The sequence below is a fragment of the Lissotriton vulgaris genome, chromosome 7 (assembly GCF_964263255.1).
Source record: "Lissotriton vulgaris chromosome 7, aLisVul1.2, whole genome shotgun sequence".
Classification (NCBI taxonomy): domain Eukaryota; kingdom Metazoa; phylum Chordata; class Amphibia; order Caudata; family Salamandridae; genus Lissotriton; species Lissotriton vulgaris.
In genome coordinates, this window is record NC_141695.1 from 555032192 (window position 1) to 555049807 (window position 17616).

General features: G+C 43.8%; 1 protein-coding gene across 4 annotated transcripts in view; it reads left to right on the plus strand.

The window, feature by feature from the left end:
- The window catches only part of OGFOD3 (2-oxoglutarate and iron dependent oxygenase domain containing 3), a 1065090-nt gene that overhangs the window by 69646 nt on the left and 977828 nt on the right, over positions 1-17616 (plus strand). For all 4 annotated transcript variants that reach the window (XM_086930659.1, XM_086930658.1, XM_086930657.1 and 1 more), the window contains one exon: positions 3213-3433. In XM_086930659.1, the coding sequence (XP_086786785.1) occupies positions 3213-3433 (221 nt within the window). The remainder of the gene's footprint in view (positions 1-3212; positions 3434-17616) is intronic.

A 17616-nucleotide genomic window follows, 5' to 3' on the forward strand; every position in this document is an offset into this window, starting at 1 on the left:
TCATTGCCTGGATACTATTGTTCTTTATCACTTGCTATGGGGAGACATCCATTACAACGTGCTCTTTACACCGCAATATGTTTACAACGTGGACAGAGTGGTCGCCAAGGCCCTAAGAATAATAATATAATATATTATAATATTATATTATAATATAATAATAATATAATATATAATATAATATCTATACTACTATTATAAAGGAAGAACTTTGAGGCGGGTAAACTCGGGAACCACAGCGCCAATGCACACACCCGATACATCGTTGGAATCCTCAGGGTGTGCAGATGGACATAGGCTATATAAAGTAAAAAAATACGTTATATTTAAAAAAGTTACATTATAAAAAAAGTAGTCTCCTCGAAGTTGCGCCTGCCGCGACCTGCGTGCTGACGTCAGGAGCACAGGGAGGACGGCGTCCAGGAGCGGCGGACATGGCACGGGGGAGGAGCGGTGACGAGCGGCGAGAGGCGGTGGACTGAGGAGCGGCGGACTGAGGAGCAGCGGCTGAGGTAAGGCAGCGGGGGTCGGGGCAGGCTGGGGATGGGGTGATGTAAGGCTCCAAACTACCACGATCACGCTCATTAGTTTTACCTCAAACACAGCTCAGGAAGTTGAACTGCAAAGCGCAAGCATTTCAGCTTTAAGGGTCATTAGGTTGACACGCGGGCATTATGTTACCATGCTGGAATCTCGGCACGCCGAGCTCTGTCAAGGGTAAACCCCGCTCAAAGAGACCCCACAGGCGAAAGTGATCCATCAACCTCGGAGCTGTGTTTAAATGTGCCCTCTTTTCGTGGTACTTTTCATGTGGACGGGGAAAGCAAACAGCCCGAAGCGCACTGCTGTGACTATCATATGTCGCCTTTTAAGGCTCCGGGGGACAATGTTGGTGCAGGCGGGGGTCGGGACAGGCGGGGGATGGGGCAGGCGGGGTACGGGGCGGGCGGGGACGGGGAAAGCAAGCTGCCCGAAGGAAAGCCAGGAAATCTGGTTTGGTTTATCCCCACTCTAAACACATGGAAATGGTAATTTCCAGGCGAAGGCTGGAGTAATAGCTGCAATACAGTGAGACGGTTTTACATTATAGTGCACTGCTGTGACTATCATATGTCGCCTTTTTAAAGCTCCGGGGGACAATTTTGGGGCAGGCGGTGGTCGGGGCAGGCGGGGGACGGGGCGGGCGGGGGCCCGAAATGCTGGACAATGTCGGGGCAGGCGGGGGTTGGGGAAGCCTGATTGCTCCCGGACAAGGTCGGGACGGGCTACTAGTAATATAATATAATAATAATATTCAATCTTCCGCAATTCACCTCACCAGCCCAGATAAGATTAGAGTTCGGACTACAAAAGCAGCAAATCTCACCCTTTAGCGACCTCCCCGGGTCGATAACACTCTTCTGTTTCGTCGGTGCCGATGGTTCAGAAGCCTTCGATCCGACCAAAGTAATGCGTACTTTCGGTTTCGATTTTGTTTCCGGTGCTTTCGGTTTTGTAGACACCAATGCTTTTGGTTTCGATTTCGATCATTCAACCGATGGCTCGTTGGAAATGTCTGTAGCCGGGCCTTGAGGCGAGGCTGTAGAACTATGCGTTTGATCTCGGGTAAGGCCATGTGTCGAGCCCTCGACCTGAGCCTTGTAGAGTGTTTTAGTCTCGGCCCCCGTACCAACGGTTGGGCCTAGCTCCTCGCTCGAGCTATCTTCCATGGCCCCAAAGGCCTCATCGTCGTCTCCTACCTCGTCGACGACGTCTTCATTATCGACCATTTCCACATCTGCGTCGTAACTGGAGTCGATCTCCGATGCAGGATCAGACAGGTTCTCTTGAACTTCCTGCTCGACTCCCTCATCTTCCTCGGCATCGAAGATGTTCACCGGGTCAGGTGCCGTCTGCTGGGCCTCCTTTCGCGCTGCGCGTCGAAGGCGAATCGTCTTCTTGGGGCGGAAGCGAGAACAAGCCATACAGCTGGCTTCATCGTGATCCGGAGACAGGCACTTGTTGCACACCGGGTGGACATCGATGTGAGGATACTTGGAGTTTCAAACGGGACATCTCTTGAACGGGCTCTGTTCCATAATGGATCGTCGATAAGGCCTCTGGCGTCGACCGGGCCTTTAGTGCTGAAAAGCCACGCGGCTCTTCTTGACGTCCGGCTCGAGGATAGAGCTAGAACAAGTACTGGGCACCGATCGCAAAGACAATACCGACGATAACTAAAGGCCTTTTGGCCAAATATAACGTTTTTTATTGATTCCGAACTTGAGTTAACAAATATACATCCGAACCCAATGGCGGAAAAAAACAATCTGAGGATGGAGAGAATGCCCATGCGCACTGTAGTCCAGGGGAGGAGCCACCTATCTCGTGATACTTCGAAGACTCTTCCAGGACAACAATGTGCAATCATCCGGACCCAACACTAGGCGGCGATCTATGCACAGATATGAATTCAGCAGGCCACATGCCTCGAACATGATTCTCGCATCTTCTATGTGCCGGTAATATTTAGGTGATCTCCGATACATTACAGAAGTAGTATTGTAAATCAGTTATCATCTAAATCTGGTTAATCTGTTGAGGGTGGAAAGATAAAAGGCTGTATACTGTTGGAAAGATCGGTGTATAATGTGATATATTATGCAGTCGCAAATAAAGAATACAAAAAAGAAAAGTGAAAAGTTTTCCCTTCATTTTTTAAGAGCACTGCCTGCTCTTCAAAAACATTTCCACCACCATTTCCAAATGGGAATTTGGTAATTCGTTATCACCTACTTGAAGTTGGTGGTAAAATGCAAATCTTTTGCCACCACATTTCGGTGCAAAACATTCTTACATACTGCTGCGATTTGGTATTAGCAAGGGACGCCCTAAACACGCCTCTACCTAATACCAAATGGGTATATATTTACAATTCCAAATTCTGATTCGGTAAGATGTTACAGAATCGCATATTGTAGTTCATACATACCAAAAGGTATTTTTACTGGTCGCAAACGGCCCGATTCTGCAAATAAATCCGTTTGTGACCGATAAAGTGCATGATACATGTGGCTGTTGTCTTTAAAAAACCATGAAGCTTGATCTACACTTCAGCAAACTCCTAAAATAATTATCATAATGCCATGGGACAATCTGAAATCGATTTTGTTCAAAGGTGAGCAATGTACATAATAATAACCTGCATATAAATTACTTTTGTATTGACGCAGTGCGAAGAAAAGCATCCCGAAGCAGGACTCCCAGAGGGTATGGCTGAAAGTTGTCCTGCCCATCATGACTGCAGCCTTTTTTGGTCTCTTCGTCCTATGGAGTTCCTCGACCAGTGACGACTTTGTCACCGAGGTGCTGGCTCACCAAAGTGAAACGGTGCAGGAGAGGTTCTTTGAGGTCCCCTGCTCTGAGGACTATGACAATCATAAAAGATTTGCCGGTAGGTCTCCTTTGTGCATGATTCTGAGTGTCTTCTTTTGTCTGTGACCATAGTCATGTTATCCACATACTGCCCTCGCACTGTACCACCAAACGTGTCATTTTCCACTATTACACTGCTTGGCTCTTGACACCTAGAAATCTTCATGGCGCTAGATACCTTTCAGTACATGTGACAGCGCACCTCACCTCCTACAAAATGCACGCTAGTAACAAAAAGTAAGATGTACTGAGATTTAATCAAGGTAAGACAATTACCATAGGACCTGACACTCTGTATATCATCCTCAACTCTTTATGAAAGACTCTGATATCTCTAGTGTGTCATGGTTTTCTGTTATTTTCCGTCTTTCATCTAGTTTGGTTGCACGCTTTTTTGTAAGTACCAGTCTAATGGTACAGCATGAAAGCTTGTCTTAGTTGTGCTACTGACTAATTTGCACATGGATGGGTCCAAACTGTAGTGGCGACTGGTGACATTTGAAGGTGGTGGTTCATAAACGTGTGCCATCAGACCGATACTTTGGTTTCTCTCTGAGATGTAATTTTATACAGATAAATAGCTCAGCAACTGACATACTTCTAAAGCCTGTCAGTATCATTGGCTTTGTCACTGGGTGTTAGCTGTTTAAGGTAAATGAGCAACAACAACTTCTTATAAATAATTAATATTGGAAATCTTTAAATTCTGAAATAGTGAGTCTGTGAATTAAATAGCATTGAGGCCTGTGGAAGTTTTTTTGGCCTTCAATTATGTGTGCTTTTTGTTAAATATGTATCTTCTTTTTCTCTGCATATCTCCTCCATCTGCACATCTTCAACCCCCTCTCTTTCCTCTTCAGCATCCTCTTTTCACTCTTCCCCGAATGCCCTTGCTCACATCTCTGTCACTTCACCGCCCCCAACATGTACTGCACTTCCTCAAAATTTAGCACTTTAATTTCTCTTTCCTTTTGCCTTGGAAATATTTTGGCATCAGTCTACCCCCTTCACTCACATATTCACAGGATTTCAGTTGCAAATGGAATACACAAATATTATTCTCTATGCTCTGCAGAGAGGCAATCCCCTGACAGGCACTTTGTTTGGCTTCAGCCTTAGCGCCTGAGCGGTCAATCAAAGTCCCTCATAAACACCTGGCATGGCTCAAGCTTCAAAGTATGCACAGAAAAAATACAGATAAACAACAACATTATAAAATAGCTAACTCGTAGGATTGCAAGATTCAAGTAAAGCATGTTAAATACGAGAGGAACTAAATCGCTGAAATGCATTCCCTCCACATTTTTAACATTCATTGTTTACAAGTCAATCCATTTTTTAGCGTCCGTATTTACTTAGGGGCATGTACACAGGGCCAGTTGTGATGCCATACATCAGAGAACTGGCCACTTGTAAGCATGTTACACAGTAAGCACATACATCTCGCTTTGGACCTGACTCGGATATTTGGATCCATTTCGCAAGGGAACAAGAGCAAACCCTGCTCCTTATTGGGATCCATTTCACAAGGTAGCAAATGCCGCAGCTCCACTTCTAAAGGAGAGACCAATGTGCAGCGAGGGCTTGGGGTGTCACAGTGGGGCAGGTTAGAGGGATGAGGGGCCTCATCACAATATACAGAACACAGCATTAGCTTGCAATCACTTACCATTACAGAGAACAAGGCACCAGATCAAAAGTGCTTGCATCCACTCTCAAGTATGACGAAAGGGTGGGATCTATGTCTTTGAATGAAGGACGTCTGAAATCATGCAGGGATGAAGCCTCCTACGCCCAAAACCCTGAGCTTATTGAGTCACTAGCCTACATTGTGAATACAACCAGAGACCCCAATGGCAATGAAGGGCTTTAAAACAGAAAGCCCTGCGTTGTGCGTCACGTTAATAAACTTGATTTACTGCCTATATTCCGTCTCCTGCTTCAGAGCGAGGCTGGGCAGGCAGCCTGAAACAGACAACCCAGATTGAAATACTTCAACTTATTTAGAAATACGATCGTATCTCTAAATAAATTGATCTATTTTATATTTCTTTATGTGAATGTGTAGAAATTTTCAGAGTGGAGGAGCCCCAATGCCCTAATGGAGAAACCGCCCCAGCCAAACTGGAATGGCGTGGTGAGCAAAAAAACGATAGATTTAGGCCCAGATCTCTGTACTGGGCGAGCGTATAACATTGTTCAGCATTCCGTCCATCATTTGTTCTCTTTGCATTTGTCACCCTAAGTGGGATAGGTATGCCCAGACGTGGGTCCCATGCTCACAATGCAAACTGAGTCAGGCTATCCTGGCTGATGAGGTGTGATACCCCGAAACCAGTCCTAACATGCTTGTTTCTGTCTGGGGAGGAACTGACCTAGGAGTTCGAGCTGGACTATTCCTGTGAGGAGCAGGGCCAAGACTTATTTGCATATGGATGGATCCAAACTGGAATGGGTGGTGAGCAAAAAACCATAGATTTATGGCCTGATCTCTGTTCTGGGGGTGGGAGTTTGACATTGTTCAGCATTCCGTCCATCCTTTGTTTTTTATTTGTGCCACGGGAAAAATTGTTATTATTTGTAATTTCTGCACATATCCACTAATTCAAAAGTCAAACTCAGTAGGGTTGCTCCAGAGCAAGCACCTCTATTGTTTTGCTATTCAAGCTAAGTGAGTCGTCGCTATCACCCTCGGGCACAGTTTTCAAGGTTGCTTTTACGATTCCTTTATTGTATTGTGTATAATTTGTAATGTGCAAACCAGTACTAGACGTATCAGAATTAAGAGGTATATGCATAGCTGGTGCAGGCAATAGACACTCTCCTAGAGCAGGGGGTTGTTCCATTCACGATATGGGCCCCTATAGTGCATCCATATCCGATGGTGAATGCTATGCCCTCTTGCTATCCTAGTTACCCCGTCTCCCCTATTTTTGAAAACTATAGCCATACATTTTTTTGTTTTAAAATGAGTTTATTTAGAACGCAATAAGGCATAGTGATAAGGAACAGTACTTTACAATAAATAATCCATAGGTTATACATAACTAAGCAATACTAGTCATCTATAATGGAGAGAAATTAAGTAAGGTCAAATAAAACCAAGAAAGGTTTGGTAGTACAATCATAAGAAAACAAATGTTATTATATATAAGTTACATACAAAACTGATTTATCAAGCAATATATTTAATTATGTTAAATGGAGATAGAAGGAAAGTCAGGGAGGTTGAAGAACTTCTGGTTGGGCAGGTGCATGTGCAGAGGAGTGTTGTGCACTATCGTCTAAGAATAATGTAACAGGGGACCACAAGATCTGATGTTTCAGAGCTAGAGACATGGGGGAGACATTACTTGTGCCCAGTCTATGATTGTAGCAAAGCACCAAGCTTGAAATGTTAACTTAGTAGAGTCCTTCCAATTCTTGGTGATCTGTTGAAAAGCCGTTGCCAACAATAAATCCAAAATACGAGTGTCACTGGAGGTTGGGGCCCAGGCTTCAGATATACTACCTAAAAAGATAGTAGGAATAGAAAAAGGGACTGCAGTATGAGAAATTGAATTAACCTGAGCCCAGACCTGTGTCAAAAGCACATCACGGAAGAGCATGTAAAAATGTAATGTTTTAAATCCGCTTGTGGCAAAGAGCATGTCCAACAAGTGTCCGCTGTAGCTGAGTGCATTCTGTGCAAAAGAGTAGGAGACAATAAATGTCTGTTATATATAAAGAAATGGGTCTGCGTGGTATTTGTGGCCCTAGATGATTTTCTGATTAAATACCACATTTTTGCCCAGAAAGGAATCGATCAGTCGAACGCAAAGTTGGACTCCCAAGCCAACTCCACCTTTCTTTTGGCTCTGCTACAGTCGGAGGGAGATAAGTTGGAATAAATAGTAGAAGCTGTTGGGGAAGAGAGGTTATTAGTAGATACTGCTGAAGATAAGGAAAATTGACTTTGTTCATAAACAGTACAAAGGGCACTATGCAATACTTTTTATTTGTTCTCAAATGTTAAGGGGAAATCAAATTGATGAGAGGCTTGGGAAAATGATAAGCTCCCACCGGAATTTAATTCTCTTCCTGAGTCTTTGTGGGCAACAGGTCCCAATGATGTGGGCCTGCTGGACATATCACCTTATGTTGTTCAATTGAAATCGAATGTGCGATTACCACGTATTCCCCGGTATCGTATCTCTCTTGATGGTGAACGAGCGCTATTAGCGATCATATATGATTTGATCAAGAAGGATGTTATTGAGGAAACTCGGGGAAATGTGTGTAATAGTCCTGTGTTACCTATCTTGAAACGAACTGATCCATCCAAGCCTCCTGTGTACCGTTTTGTTATTGACTTGAGAGAGGTAAATAAAATTGTGATTCCACAATTTCCTGTGGTGCCTGACATTACGGCCTTATTGACTCTGATTCCAGCCTCTGCCTCTTGGTTCTCGGTAATCGATTTGAAGAATGCTTTCTTTAGCATTCCGATTGCTGAGGAAAGCAGAGATCTATTCGGCTTCTCCTTAGGTGGTCGCAGCTTCAGGTTTAAACGCGCTCCTCAGGGCTACTGTGAGAGTCCATCGATCTACAGCCAAGCCCTAAAGAGTCAACTTGATGCGTTTGTGTTACCGGCTGGTGCGGCCTTGATTCAGTACGTTGATGGCTTGTTAGTGGCTGCTGACACTAAAGAGATTGGCAAAACTGCTACAGTATCGCTGTTACAGCATCTCTGTGACTTACATCACAAGGTGTCACCTTCTAAGCTACAATATTGTTGTCAAGAAGTAACCTATCTAGGTCACTTATTGTCAAAGGAGGGAAGAAGGTTGACCCCAGAAAGAATTGCAGCGATCGCTCGAATGACTGTGCCAACAACTCAGAGAGATGTACGTGCCTTTCTAGGTATCACGTCATACTGCAGGCAATGGATTCCAAATTTTTCATTGCTAGTGAAGCCATTGTTAGCCCTCACGTGCAAGGATGTTCCGACTCCTTTGCCATGGACTGAAGAGTGTCAGAAAAGTTTTTCTGAATTGCGTGATGCGTTGTGTTCGGCTCCTGTGTTAGGTACTCCTGACTACAGTAAGCCGTTTACACTATACGTTCACGAGAGAGAGGGTTGTGCGTTGAGTGTCTTGACGCAGCAATTTGGCGGTAAGCAGCGTCCATGTGCATATTTTTCCTCGACCTTGGACCCAGTAGCTAGAGCTTTGCCGAGTTGTCTAAGAGCGACAGCGGCAGCTGCGGTGTCCATCCGGCAATCTGCAGGACTGGTCATGGATAATATGCTTACGGTGATGGTTCCGCATGCAGTTGACACTCTCTTAAATCGAACGAAAACTCAACACTTGACGAGCGCAAGGTTGTCCGGTTATGAGTTGACGCTTTTGGCAAGTCATATACAGATCAAGCGTTGTAATGTGCTGAATCCGGCGACATTGTTGCCGACTAATATGGAATCAGATGATGTACCACCACATGATTGTTATCTACGAACTGAGGAAGAAACGAAGGGTCGTGTTGACCTAAAAAACACTCCATTGGCAGATCCCGATGGTACTTTGTATGTTGATGGTTCATGTTTTAAGTTGCCGAATGGTGATGTGACGACTGCGTATGCTGTAGTGACGTTGAGTACGGTTGTGGAAACTGCGAGATTGAGTCAGAATTCAGCGCAAGCGGCAGAGTTGATTGCGTTGACGAGAGCGTGTGTTTTGTCTAAGGGAAAGCGAGTGAATGTGTTTACAGATAGTCAATATGCGTTTGGTGTTGCACATAGCTTTGGTCGTTTGTGGAGAGAAAGAGGATTTATGACATCGCATGGCACGAAGATCCAACACAGACAGCTCGTGAACGATCTTTTGGACACACTTACATTGCCTAAGCAGGTGGCAATCATTAAATGCAGCGCGCACCGAAAGGTTACGGATGATGTTGGTCGTGGTAACGCGTCTGCGGATGAGATTGCAAAGGAAACGGCTAAGAATCTTGCAACCCGAATGTACGTTACGAGTTCAGTAAGGTGGCCGGCTGAGACTGGTATGTGTGAGGACACCGTTGAAAGCGTGAAAGCGATTCAGAATGAGGCCACCGAAACTGAAAAGACTAAGTGGAAAGAAAGCACGGGAAAGCTAGAACCGCATGGATGTTGGGTTGATTTGTCGGAATGTCAGAGGTGGATGTTACCAGATGCATATGTGCTAGCCGTTGTGACTATGGCTCACGGCTTGTCACATATTAGCATGAAAGGTATATGTAAGTTGCTGTCCCCTGTATGGAAGAATGATGGTATCGCTAAGTGTGCTGAGAGAGTGGTTAAGAATTGTATGGTATGTATGATGTATAATCCTGGCAAGGGCACCCCCACTCCACCTGGCCATTTTGCTCCTCCTACATGTCCCTTTGAAGTCATCCAATTGGACTTCATCCATATGGAAAGATGCAATAACCTGAAGTACGTTTTAGTTGTGGTTTGCGCGTTCTCCAGATGGATTGAGGCCTATCCTCTTAAAGATAATACTGCCCTGTCCACAGCGAAAGTCCTACTGAAGGAATACTTTCCTCGGTATGGAATGCCACGGATTGTATGGTCAGATAACGGAAGTGAGTTTGTGGGGAGTGTGATGAAGAGTGTGTGTAAGGGCCTTGGAATACACCAAAAATTCCATAGCGCCAATCATCCCCAGTCAGCAGGTTTAGTGGAAGGGTACAATGGTACTCTGAAACTGAAACTTGCTAAGATTCAAGCTACGACTGGTCTGTCATGGCCTGATGCCTTGCCTCTAGCTCTCTTGTCGACCAGGGCGACTGTGCACTCTCGAGTAGGGCTTAGCCCATATGAGATTGTGTTCGGCCGTCCTGCGAACATTTGGGGAGTCCCGAGGCCTAAGGCATTTGATAGTCTCGAATACCCAATGTTGATTGATTTTCTTTATGATCTGACTGCTAAATTGAGGTTAATTCATCAACAGGTCTTTGAAGCTCTACCGGCACAGACAGAGGGTCCTGGACATCGGCTCCAACCGGGTGACTGGGTGGTCACCCGCAACTTTGGGAGAAAGCGTAACTTGGAGACGAGATTTGTGGGTCCCTTCCAAGTCCTGCTGGCAACAAGAACTGCAGCTCGGTTGGAAGGCCGAAAAAATTGGGTGCACGCCACCCATACCAAGAAAGTCCTGATTCCTTTGCCAGCAGATTCTTGGGTGAGAACTGGAGTTGCTGCAACAGAAACTGAGACCCCAATACATTTTGTGCCGTTCAGTGATGCTCAACCTATAGGAGACAATTCATTGCAGTCAGACACATCTGTTGAATCACCAGCATTGGAGAATTCAAGGCTTGAACTGTCCTCTGATCGATTGAACGCTGTTCCACAATCTGAACAATTATTTGAAGACCAGACTCGACCTGGAAGAAGTCGATATTTCCTTCGTTCTCGTGACAAAGACTCATAAAGACATCCCTTTTTGTTCTCCCTTTTGAATTCATATTACCCCCTTACTGTTGCTGTGAATGTTATGAACAATTGCATCCTCTATTAATTTTTGAGTTTCTTTTTACGTGTGTTCCTCTTTTTCCACAGCTAGGAGATTTGCATTAAAATTGAATGTTTGATTAAAGAAAATCTTTCATCCGGGTTGACCTTAGGGCCGTGCGGGTACTTCCTTCTGTTTAGCAGGTTCCTGACACTAGGTCGGTTACTTTTGTCGATTCCTGGGAACTCCTGGGAATTGATAATCGCTACTCAGAATGAAGTGCGTCAAGAACGTTACGGACGATTTTTAGAGGATGGCGTTCTCTAAGCTGTCGGAAGTAGAGAGGATGTCGGCTCAAAGATCAAAATTACATAAGATTGTACGAACAAAATGCTTTCTGTTTCAGGTATTCCTGCTGTTTCTGACTATTTCTATGCTATTGGTGGGTGGAGTGTATTTTGGAATACAGTCATTATTGCCTTCCGCTTCACCTACTTTCTCTTCTCCTAAACTGGATTCTATTCCCACTGTTTCTCCACATTCCTTTCATCCTCTGCCCCAACATGAACAGGTTAGACGTGCGGAATTCATGAACAACTCCTTTGTCCAGCTTCTACATCAGCATCAGTTGGTGATTAATACTACTAACTGTTGGGTGTGTGGGTTAATGCCACATACCATGGATAGGGGTATTCCGTATTTGGTTCTTCCTTACAGCTCCCAGGGGTCAGCTCGAGCATTCCAAACTATGTTCCGTAGTGCACTAGATTCCTACCCCCATCGAGAGCCACGCTCTGCAGGTCTTGGTCCCGGCCCGTACCACAAGACTCTGGCAATAGCGATTGCTGACTTAGATAGAGATATTTTTGATGCATCGCTTATTCCGGAGGAAGAGGTGTGAGCATATAAGGATCTGAGTGAGGCTGAGTATAGCATGTCAGTGGGTGATAGACAGCTTAAGAGCTCGTCTCCGATCTGGATCGTACCCCACCTTGGTAATTTCTGCTTGCAAGGACTTGGTCGAAATCCGCGAGCTCAGCTTGGGAAGAGTGCTTGCACTGAAACGTATGTTTTACCAATGATCTCTTCCCCTGTTTTTCTGACTGCCAAGGGTACATACTTTGTATGTTATGATAGCGCATATACGTGGTTGCCCCGTGACTTCTCGGGCACCTGTTATATTGCGAATCTTTTGCCACCAACTTTCACAGTTGCCTCGGACTATCACAAGACTAGAGTTGTGAGAGGCGTTATTAGTAAAGAGGACACTGCCGGTCAAGAAGCAGGAGATTTCTTTAAGGGTTTCCTGCCGTTTTGGGGACCTATGGTTAATAGTGGGAATCTGAGACAGTTGACTCGTGTCGTAGAATCGACTGCTAATATAACTGCGAGTGCTCTTGGTAATCTAACAGCAGAGCTTCAGGCGGATAGACTTATGACGTTGCAGAACCGTATGGTTCTAGACGTTGTTCTTGCAGATAGAGGTGGTGTGTGCAAAGTGATCAATTCGAGTTGCTGCATTTTCATTCCTGATAACGCTCCAACTGTATATCAAGCCATCTCGAAGTTGCATAAAATCTCCGAGTCCATACACGTGGACGTAGGTGATTGGATGCTACTAGGATGGTTTTGGGGCCTAATGTCGACGTGGGGTTGGAAGATTCTGATGATCATCTGGGTTGTTGTGACGTTCCTATTCACGTGTTGTCTTTGCGTTCAGTGTGGTCCTGCCTTATGTGGCCTCTGTGCTACAGCGTGTATAAGACGGCCATCTGTTACCAAGGAAGCATTGATGGATAGAATAATGTTGCAGCAACATCTGAATGATCTGATGAATATCGAGATCGAATCTGATATCGACTAGTGCTTGCCTACATGAGGGCAAAAGGAGCGTCTGAGGTTCCGTGAGAATCGTAATGACGTTTTTGACTTGTTCGAATATGGACGAGTTTGGTATCTATGAACCGCTACGCTGCCTTGAACCGTTCGTCTTATTCGTGGGTTTCTCTATCTGAACCCACGGGTTCCATTTTAGATACGGCATCCATTTTGTCTCTTGCCCTCAAGTAGCCAGTGAACGGACACTGTCCGCTTCATGACCCTGGGATTCCCAAGCTCTTGCGGAAGACACGTGTTCCTTTGAGGGTGTCTTTATGACGAGGGGGATGACACTGCAAAGGCAGATGGCTCCGCTCGAAGCTCATCTTGCCGTGCCGGTCTATTGTTTCAGTCGTGCATGCATTAGGCACAAATCCTTTGATCCTGCAATCGTGCTTCCGATACTGCACCCTACACTCTTTTTCAATCTGTTGTCTATCTTTGTCTTTCTTGCACCTGTTTCTGTCTCTTTTCTTAACCCGTTTACAGTCAGAATGGAATGCACCTAATGTTGGGATAACGTACTTTTACAGTTGGGAACCGGCGATGTTACTGTAATTATGTTCCGGGCTTCTGAATACATGAAAGCGACCCTTTTGAAGTTTACTGTGGGAACTAAGTTGTAACCTTTTGTTCGCCATGTTGTGCTATGACTAAAATATGTACAAAAGGAGCGATCCACTGTTGCAATTCGAAGCAGTCTCTCAGAACCTACACGCAGTGTACTTCTTGCGATTTCTGTATCCCTGCAGTAAATAAACTCTGATCTTTGACGCCGAAGGAAGTGTCCCGTGTCTCTGTGATTTGTACGCCGGAACAGGTAACCCACGAAGGTTTCAGGTGTTGTCCCCTGGCACCGCTGGGCCTTAGAATAGCCCAGTCCTTCAGGGTATGCCCAGACGTTGGTCCCTTGCTCACTCTACCCTGGCTGATGAGGATTATGATTCAGAAACCGGTCCCAGGATGCTTGTTTCCAGTCCAGGGAAGACATGGCTTGCCAGTTCGGGCTGGACTGTTCCCAGGAGGTGTTGGCAATACTAGCTTTTTACAGCGTCCCCAGCCTCTTGGTGTCATACAGTGGAAAAAATATATTTTAATATCATCATACGAACAGATGCTATCATTTACGAGATACTAAGTGCCTTGTTATCTGCAGATTGGGGAACGTCGGTGCGTAACTCGCCCTTAGAAAATCCAATTCAAAATAAACCAACGCCATTTTTTGAAACACACTATAAGAACATCGATGGTACAGTCCTGAGGAAGACACAACTTACGTGTCGAAACGCGTCGACAGGAAACCATCATTTTTTTATAATGTTTAATGAAATTTTATCACTATTAGACCATGTATAATTACAATGAAGTTTGCATTGACTCTGAACATTGTAATACATTTTTATCATATGAACTTTTTATGAATATTTGAATAATTAAAACTAATTGTACTGGAAAAAGCAGTTTTGTCTAATGTTATTTTAGCTAATTCTATCTACATGTGTACCTACTAGTCACGTTTGTGCATGCCTGGGAATTTTTGCTTACATACATTCTCTACCCTGACCCAGGATTGCTATTTGCACCAGGGGGCTCCTGTTATTTTACATACTGTTCCCAGGAGGCACAGGGTCAGACTGATTTGCATATGGCCATGTCTGAACTGGGGTGGTGGAGTGAGTGAGCTAAAGAATGGTGATGGATTAAACCCAGATCAGTTGAATGAGGGTGAGTGTTTGATTTGCTCAAACGCTCCGTCCATCATCCCCGTTGGTATCACTTCCTAAAGCACTTCTTTTATTTGTGTGTTTTAGTGTGGATGATTGTAAAGTGCTACATATAGTCACCCTTTTAATCAGTACATTAACTCTTAGGAGTTAATGTACTCATTTACAGACCTTTTATTGCCAACTTGTTTCAACCTACTTAACACCTTGGCTGCTGTGACTTTTCCCCTCCTGTGCTGAACTTGCTTGAATACTATAGTTTCATGACGAGCTCAGCTCGGCATAAGCACAGCTCAACTGTGCCTGCATCGAAAGGGTTAAACATACTTTATGCCTGGCCACTAAACATGGGAGGCGTAAAGTGGGCATAGGGATGGTGAGGAGGGTCAGAGTACACAAGGGCCAGCCTCTCATTCTTAGAAAGATTTAAAAAAATGAAAAGTTGAAGTAAAGAAATAATAATAACTTGTTTTTGCAGATGTCTGGATGGATTATTTTTGAAGGGAGAGCTGCTGTATCTATTGCTTAATTAAGCGTGTCTCAATATCAACCAGCGCAGGATGAAAGGTTTGGTATGCCCCGACTAGACATCAATCCTGTATATAAGTTTCATACAAAATACCCACCTAACTGAGAATACATCACTTTGACCCTGTATTGGGGCTCAGCTTTCGACTAGATGTGTCAGCCACCATGTCACTGACTTGCTCCGCTGCAGCTGTTAAAGCAAAACACTGTCACCCAAAATCAAGACATCCCAAAATTTTACCTCGAACATTTATCCCACATATAGCTGGACCAAAGTCTGGGTTGAGCCTGCATTTGATGAGGCATTGTGTCCCCAAGTTAAGGTACCTTTTAGAGCATCATAATCAGAAGAAAATACATTTAATTAAACAACTCTTATAAAAAAAATTCATTAGACCATCTCAATAACGGAGTGCTAGAGCAGTGAAAAGTTAGTGTTTTAATCAAAAAAGTCAAAAGTAAAGCAATATGAATTGAATACCATGAAGGCTCACAAATGCAGTGTATGAAAAATCAGAAATCATTCTAAGTTCCAAATGTGCAGAAAAATAAATTAGAAAAATGGACATGATCCCTACCAGCATCTAAGTCTCCAGGGAAATCTTTTGGTCACCCCCACAATAAAGGGATTTTTATACATTATTCTTGCATTTTAAATCAACACCTCTGCAGGTTCATCGTGGTGTAAGCAAATATATAATTTCTTCAGCAAATTATAGCACACAAAAATAGACGTCATATTGCACTAACCACTATCCCACTACATGAATAATAATTCAGCACCCTCTATGATAATGTCATCCGGAGATGCTAGAACAGAACAAGCTACTTTAACAATACCATCTTATGTGAATGAAATGGTCTCTGTGAACTAGCAGAAATAAACTGTATATCTTACAAGTATGGTTGAACTGGGGATGTTCATCAGGAACAGGACAACAAAACCCACAATGAAAATAACTTGGTACAGTGCAGCTTGAATGTGCTCTGCAAAACTAGTGGGGAGAGTATGTGCCCGAGGTGGGGGTACTGAATGAGTGACAGAGATGATTTCCATCTTGGACAAGATGGTGCTTTAGACAGAAATTGGCATAATTATTATCATTAGAAAAATGTACTTCTACACGTCATAGGAAAATCTTTTCATAGCCAGCTATATTACATCAGTCTGTATCTTTGTGTGTTTAAATGCATACTTCACATTGTTAATGATGCATAAAAAATGTAAACTCCTAAAAATGTCCAACCCAGCATAGGTCTTCCTCTGGCTCGTCTTTTTTGGAGTTCTGCTGGTGGTCACTACTGGCTGCCTGTGCCTACTGCAGTAGACAGCTTACAATTTTGAGATAAGGTGTTCCGCTGAGGAACTTGGCTTAAGTAGTATTGGGAAGTCTTTTTGACGCAAAATTGTAGGAGCCAGTGGAGTATTATATGAAGAGGATTGTTTTAACTTCAGCAGGTATGTTAGAGGTTAGCAAGCCAAGGATATTCTTTGAGACCCATGCTAGAGCCAATCAGAGGTCTGACTTGGCTTGAGAGCCAAAGCATTAGGTGAGATATTAAGTGATGCTATAAAAGCATGGCAATGGCTCTTTGAGATTAAAAATAGGTTATTGATTGAACTCCTATTTTTAACTTTAGTAGAATTAGATTTTATCACTGCATTGACATTTGTTAAAAGAAATTGCTATTAAATATGAACTTTCCCTTCCACATGTCGCACAACTCATACTTTCCCGACATAAAAGGAAAAACTGTGCGAGACTGATTCTTATCACACCATCAGGATGTGTTGGCCTTAGTCCTGCTAGCTCACAATGCACCATCTGTACCCCAAACCTGACACGGTGACAAATTGTGCAACCTCAGAACATTACAAACCTGACTCCCCAAGGAAATTGTGGTAACAGATCTAGAACATTTTTGTTTGGTTACCTATGCATACCCAAAGAGATACACAAGAAATACACAACATGCAGTTTCAATATTTATTGAAGCATTGTGATTCTTGAGTAAAATACGTATGCTGCAATAATCAATAAAAGGAAACAGAATAACGTCATCAGCATTAAAAGAATGATGAAAAAGAGAAATAGTTGAAACATTTTGCTGTTACAAGATATATATGTTTAGCTATATATATATACTGTAATATATTGTACTCCTACTTAGCACTACCTATCCTAGTGTGCGTAGGGTGGGTGAATCTGCCAAATCTGTATAGGGTAATCTAACTCTCCCGTTATCTGTGGGTAAGTGTCATCAGGGTGCCCATCTTGGTGGAGAGTTGGGCATCACCCTTCGCAAGAGGTAAAATAAGAATCAGTTGGGCTAGAATTCCGGCATGGGGGGACCTCTCAGTGCCAGCAAAATACTCTTCTGCCTAAACAAGTCAGTTATGCTATTTATATAATAAACATCACCCATGTTTCCATGCCAACGTCCCATTCAGGCTGATATTGTGGATTCTAGTGTGATTGCTCCGTCGCAGAACGGGCAATAACAAGCAACAAAATTTTTTGATAGTGAACGTAGCCCTTGGACAGAATGTTCAAGGTATTGTGAAAATACGCCTGCGAAGTGGAAATGTAAGCAAA